This window comes from Hordeum vulgare, chromosome 7H (assembly GCF_904849725.1).
Source record: "Hordeum vulgare subsp. vulgare chromosome 7H, MorexV3_pseudomolecules_assembly, whole genome shotgun sequence".
NCBI lineage: Eukaryota > Viridiplantae > Streptophyta > Magnoliopsida > Poales > Poaceae > Hordeum > Hordeum vulgare.
The window spans coordinates 369,818,659-369,825,256 of NC_058524.1; the positions used below are offsets into that span (position 1 = coordinate 369,818,659).

Here is a 6,598-nt window from a genome sequence, read left to right on the forward strand (position 1 = left end):
GCGTAATATTCTTTCTCAACTCCAGGGGTGATAACCAACCCATATCCAGCCAATCAAACAACTTCTCCTCACGACCAGGTTGAGCACAAAGCTTTTAATGGGAAATGTAGAGTGTAAACTAGGCAACCACTCTTGCATCCTAAGAGGCCTTCCCTTGCTCAACCTTGCTGTAGCCCTCATGCTGGCTGGCTCTGGCAACCATTCACACCCATAATGATATAGGCTGACACACTTTAAGAATATTTCTAATACTGGTGATGCTTGAAATGAATAAAATACATATATGGTTTCTTAATAGTTTCACATAAATTCATAAATATTGTTCATGCAGGTCACTTGCCAACTAATTGGTATTGTATTTGAGGAGAAAAATCCTGAGGAGCTTCAGGTGCGTTTTGTATGTTCATAAGGTATTTATGCACCATAAGTTTTCTCACTTGACACATCTGAATATCTCAAAGAAATGTATCTATGTACCATAAGTTTTCTCAAATTCTTTTGTTCTTTCTCCCTGTTTTAATTTTAATTTTCATCTCCTTATTTGATCCTTTATAGGCCAACCACAAAAAGACCAATAGAAAACCGACTTAACTTCCAATAGTTCACATGTCTTTGCTTTGCTCGGTTATATTTATTTTATGCTAAGAGCTGAACTAGATGACTTGGTTATGGCAAAGGGGCAGAGCATATACATGCAGGTTAAACTATAGAAGTTATACATGGACTTGATTATGGCGAAGGGGCAGAGCATATATATATAGAACATGCACTATCTACCAATACGCATATCTATAGTTTATGTTTGCATTCTAAGAAGCAGAAAGTAACTATTGGAAACATCAATTTGAGTGGAATATGCCATGTCAGCACAGCCACGTCAGATCCTACGTGGCGCACACAAATAGGTAATGACCAAATGAAAATTTTAGTCAACAGAGATCTATGACCAAAATTTTAGAAAGGTCAAGTTTGTTCATTCTTGACGGCCAACTGTTGACCTTGTAATTTTGGTCAAAAAAAGTTCAATAAACAACAAGAATGATGAATCAATGACCAATATAGGGAGTCATAATTGACCTTATTTCTTGTAGTGTGTGTTCAATACAAAAGGCTTAATAGCAACCAAAAATAGGCCTTGATAGTGTATTGTTGAAATTGCATAGAACGTAGATCGTGCTTAAACATCAAATTGTATAACTGAACATCACATGTGATAGAACTGAAGTAGGTAAGTATGTAATTTAACTACACTGTCCATACACTTAGCAAGAGTGAACTAATTAAATATGACAAGGGCTTCCTCACCTGTCACAGATGGGATCCTTCCCATTAGAGGAGCATGGATTTTGGGTGTGCTCCCCGTTGTCGCAGATGTGCTCCTTCCCCTTGGAAGAGAATGGATACAAGGTGCCCACCCTGATGTCGTGGATGGGCTCCTGCACCTTGGAAGAGCATGGCTGCAGGGTTCCCTCCCTGTCATGGATGGGCTCTACCCCTTGGAAGAGACTGATAGGGTGCCCTTGTTGGCATAGTCGATGAGGACTAACTTGTCAGCTGACAATACCAAGCCACCGACATACAATGTATCCTCCAAAAATAACAAAAGAGGCTCCATGAGGATGAAGGAAGGCAAATTCTAGGGAGCGAAGTAGAGGAGATCAGTGGTTGGGCCTTGCGTTAGGTAAACTAGGGTTGAACCCAAGGGGTTGTGGGTGGGCCACTTAACTTCTGAGATAGCCCATGTCAAGCTATCATTGTCGATGATCTCGATGTTGTACCTGGTTGCATCGATATGCATCCATACGGGAACCCACTGTTTGGCAGCCTTAACATTGTCAGATTCCCCGAAGGCCTCACACTACAAGGAATATGCTAATACACGACGCTATACTTTCGTCGCTACATCGTCATGGTTTTTAGTTTACGACCATCTCACGACGAAAAACCAAGCATCGAAAACAGAGTGTCACAAATGAACAGCAGCGACGTTTTGATCGAAATCATCGTACCTTTTACGATGATTTCTGGATCGTCGTAACCTTTACAACGATCCTAAATCATCGTTGACAATCTAACGCAGTCCTACGTGGCAAAATTACGACGAAATCAAAACATCATAGTTGAAATCAGCCCAACCCATTTCAATTGATCACATGGGCTAGTTTATTTTTTTGGGCCTTTTCTTATTGGGCCTTAGCCTATTTACAACCACTTTAGTATTTTTTCGAATTTTTTTGTATCATTATAATTTGGGCCCTGGCCTTTTAGTTCCCAAATACATTTGGTCCAGTTTCAGTTTTGGCCTTTTGAATTTTAGTTTTGTGTGTAGGTCCCACTTGTCACGTTCTTCTCATAATTTGTCCGATATGTCAAGAAGTTCTGGTCAGGTTTTCATTTCACACATTTTAAAATCGCATACGATATGAGTATTTCAAATAGAGCGGAAAGAACATGTGAAATTCATCAAATTAACACGAAGGTAGTATATTACAATTTTTCCAATCTGTTACAAAGCAGATATGTCTATTATTACAATATATAATATGCATTCTTGGATAAGTAGAGCTTCACACAATTGGCTTCAAGGCTTCACACTTCAACTTTCTTAGGCCTGGAGGTCCTGTAGAAGAAACAACCATATTTTTAAGAGCTACAAGATACAGATCAACAATAGAAACAAGGCACAAAAACAAGCAATCCATGGCGGAAACCTTGAAGCGACAAATGTTTCTGAACTCACATGAGAGAAGTTTGAGTCTAGCCAATTAAACCAACTACCAATGATGTAACCTATAAAGATGGAATGAACAATAACAATACAAAAAAATGACAGCTAAATTATGAAGAGTCCTAAAATTGACCCCTTTTAGCCTTAATTAATTGTGTGAAGCTGAAATGATTAATCTGAAGTAAGATATACCGGTCTGTAGGCAAAAAATGTAGTTGAATGACCCATACTTGAATAACTCAAAAAAGAAGGCAGCATCAAATACTATAGTAATTATTATTGGACAAGATATAGTAAGGTACTTTGAGTGGTTATTGACTGTTGTCAGTTTTCACTAAGCATAAGTGCATAATATGGAAACAATATAAGAGAAATACAAGTACACCATAATATGGAAACAATATAAGAGAAATATAAGATTCTTTATCGCCACCCTACATGGAAATGAAAAGCAGAGGATTTTATACTTCAACGAATATATATGCCAAGGAAGCTGAGAATCTTTTTTTTCATCTTCACGCAGAATTTGTACCTCGAAAGAACCACCTTTGGTCTTGTTTCGAGCTTCAAAAATGCGACCGTAGTATCCAATTGTGAACCCATCCCAATCTAGATAACTCATTTTTGTCTTCCCATAATCCTTCCCACGAAGCGCTGGCACTATAATTGCAATATCAAAGAGTAACGCATGATTTGCATAATACCATTGATGTGAACCAGGATTACGAAACATATACCATCAAGGTGGGCCGATACCGAGTGTGGGCAACCCTGTTGTTGGCTTGCAGGAATTGCACATGTGCACATGCCGTCTCACACTCTGTCCCCAACCACTCCCACAAGGGGGAATCTCACACATTGCGTACAAGGGGAGAGCTGGTTAAGTCTTAACAGTTTACCTTGTTTTCATGAGCAGGTCGAGTTCATTCATATGCACGGCGTGAGCAAACACACCAACCTGAAGTATATGGAACAAAATTAGTCTCGAGTGTCAGGTAGCAACTACATTCATACTGGCGGCATGAGCAAATATATCTTTACCATGGAAATTAATGTAAGCAACACGGCATTCTTATTTACGGTGCAGTTGCGATGATGCACAGGAGATGCAAAATGATACTCCCTCCGTCCCAAAATTCTTGTCTTTGGTTTGTTTAGAAATGAATGTATCTAAATACTAAAACATGACTAGATACATTCATAACTAGACAAATCTAAGACAATAATTTTGGGACGGAGCGAGTACATAAGAGCACATAGGGTTGCTCGCATACCTCTCGGCATACAGGGCACTTGGCCTCTGGAGGCGCGCTCCTGACACCCTGGAAGATGTACACGGATGCAGCGCCACACGCACAGCCTTTGCAGAAGAGGTGACGGCAGCTTAGCGCGTATGGATTGAATATTGTGTCCTACGCAAGCGACAAAAAACCATTGGTTAGAAAAATCCTAACAAGAACATATCCTATGGCCTAGCGAAGTACTACCTCCGTAAACTAATATAAGAGTGTTTAGATAACTAAAATAGTGATCTAAACACTCTTATGTTAGTTTATGGAGGGAGTAGAATATTATCATCCTGCAAACACAATGTACAGGAGTTTCCAAATTTGGGATAAGTATGAGTATCACGCTGTACAAACGATGTGCATGTGGTGCTACCACTTTTTTTACTTCAAGTCGTTAATAAAGACATGATGTTCTTGTTGCCGTTTTTGTACTTAGGACCAAGATCAATAAAGTATAAGGAGATGAAGAAATATAGGAAAAAACAAAATCTCACCAAGCAAATTGGACAAGTTAGGTTGTAGTCATATTTCATAGTTTCAGAAATGGCCATTGTCATTACTGGATGTGTTGCTGTCAAGTCAGAGGAAAAGTTCTTGAAGAATCCGTTTTTGAAGAAGCCTGCGGGTTCATCAATATCTGAACTATCACAGTTCATATGGAAAGCACCCAGCTCAATCAGCCAAGGTGATTGCAGCAGTTCAGTATGCTCAGTTTGCATCTTGCTCCTGAAATCTCTACCGCTAACAGAACCATGCACCTGCCAAATCAACAGCATATTAGCAGGAAGATCCTGAAGATATTTGTAGAATAACAGTTGAGAGACGAACAAATTACTTTGTCATATTTTTTGAGAATTTTGCAAATGGCAATAGCATTCATAGTCACATAACTGATTAGCAGTCTGCCTTCTTGAACCATGATTTGTTGATCATCTATGAAGCATTGACGTACGCGCCATATATACCTTTGCAATCCTGAAGGAACATGAAGATTTAGAAGATGCTGTACTCTAGTGCTGAAATAGCCAGCTATATCTGAAGCCTCCTTGGTGAGTTCTATAAAGAACATCTGATCACACACTAGACAAGAAGATAACACAAGTCAGGATACCAGTGGCACAAACAGTAGACTCGGTAGAAAAAAAATACGAAAATAGTGAGCGTAGTATCAACCAAATCAAAGAAAACAAAGATAATTGTTCTAGCTGTAAAAGTAAATCACCGGTACTAAAACCTATAACACTTCACAGCTATCAGGTGGGCCTGATAAACATGGAACCAAATATCCTACAAAGTGAAATTATATTCCCCCTTTCACAGAAAGAACGAATGGCAGAAAACCAGAGAAACAGATTACACAGATGAAAATTAGACCATCTTAATCTTTGATGAAGGGGAAGATTGACAGTTGGTATCCTTTTGGGTGCTTCTAACTTGCAGAGTATACCAGATAGTGAGCTTAAACATCTTTTGGTGTATACAAAATACTTCTATTATAATCAGAAAGTATGACTGCCCTAAAATTTTCTGAGTTCTACATCAAATTTACATCCTGGTGAGGACCTCATAGAAAAGGGAAAGATGGGAGGGGATTTATTATAATCAAAAAGTATGTCGTTCCCTGTTAAGACTTATACAAAGTAAGTCACCGAATTTTATTTTATTGACCCCTACAAACCAGCATAAATACGCATCCTTAGCACTTTTCTCAGATGATGCAAACATCAACGAACATGGACAAAACAACATACAGGATCTGGTCAGTGGGCCTCCAAACCTGAAACCCAGAGCCCTCGGTGGTGCTCCCCATGCCGAACTCCTCGAGGTTAGTTTTCCCCACCATGATGGCGCCCGCCTCGCGCAGCCGCCGCACGGCCGTGGTGTCGTGCGTGGGCTGGAACATGTCCAGTATCCGTGACCCACCGGTGGAGGGTATGCTAGCGGTGCAGAGGTTGTCCCTGATGCCCACGAGCACCCCGGGGAGCGGCCCCACCGCATCCTGCCGCCGGAGGCGATCCTCAGGTGTAGAGGTGGCGGCGGCGAGGAGATGGGGAGGAGGGAGGACTGGATCGGGAGGGGGCTGGGACGGGGAGGAGGTGGCGGCGGGGAGGAGATGGGGAGGAGGGAGGACTGGATCGGGACGGGGCTAGGACGGGGAGGCGGTGGCGGCGGCGAGGAGATGGGGAGGAGGGAGGCGTCTGAGCTAGGGTTTGGGCTGTGGGTGGGGTTTTCTTTTCTTTTTTTTCCTGTAAATACATGGATGGATGGATGTCAGATGGTGATATAGCTGGATGTGTGCATGGGTGGCATGTCATTGTGTGGTGACCCCGACTGGTAAGTCGAGATCGCCCTGCCAGTGATCCGAAGGATCAATGCTCACTGAACACAGATACTGAATAATAGAGTCTTACATCCATACATACCGTTTGATACAATAAATGACCACTTCGGTCGAGTCTTACATACATCGGGCCTTAAAGGCCAAAGCACCAAACTAGACCAATAGCGGAATTATTGGTTGAAAGCGTGAACCCATGGCATCAGCCTTAACCTACAGGCATTCTGACTGGGAAGCATCCTA

The 6,598-nt window shown here is 41.3% G+C and overlaps 1 protein-coding gene across 1 annotated transcript; it reads right to left on the bottom strand.

The window, feature by feature from the left end:
* Positions 1-3,623: 3,623 nt before the first annotated feature.
* On the bottom strand, positions 3,624-5,920 carry LOC123408912 (probable E3 ubiquitin-protein ligase BAH1-like 1). The gene is made up of 5 exons (XM_045101936.1): positions 5,795-5,920; positions 4,853-5,104; positions 4,512-4,775; positions 4,003-4,140; positions 3,624-3,686 (listed from the first exon to the last, which is right to left on the bottom strand). Exons 1-5 carry the CDS (start codon positions 5,918-5,920, stop codon positions 3,624-3,626), a joined length of 843 nt encoding a protein of 280 aa, XP_044957871.1.
* Between the last annotated feature and the right edge of the window lie 678 nt (positions 5,921-6,598).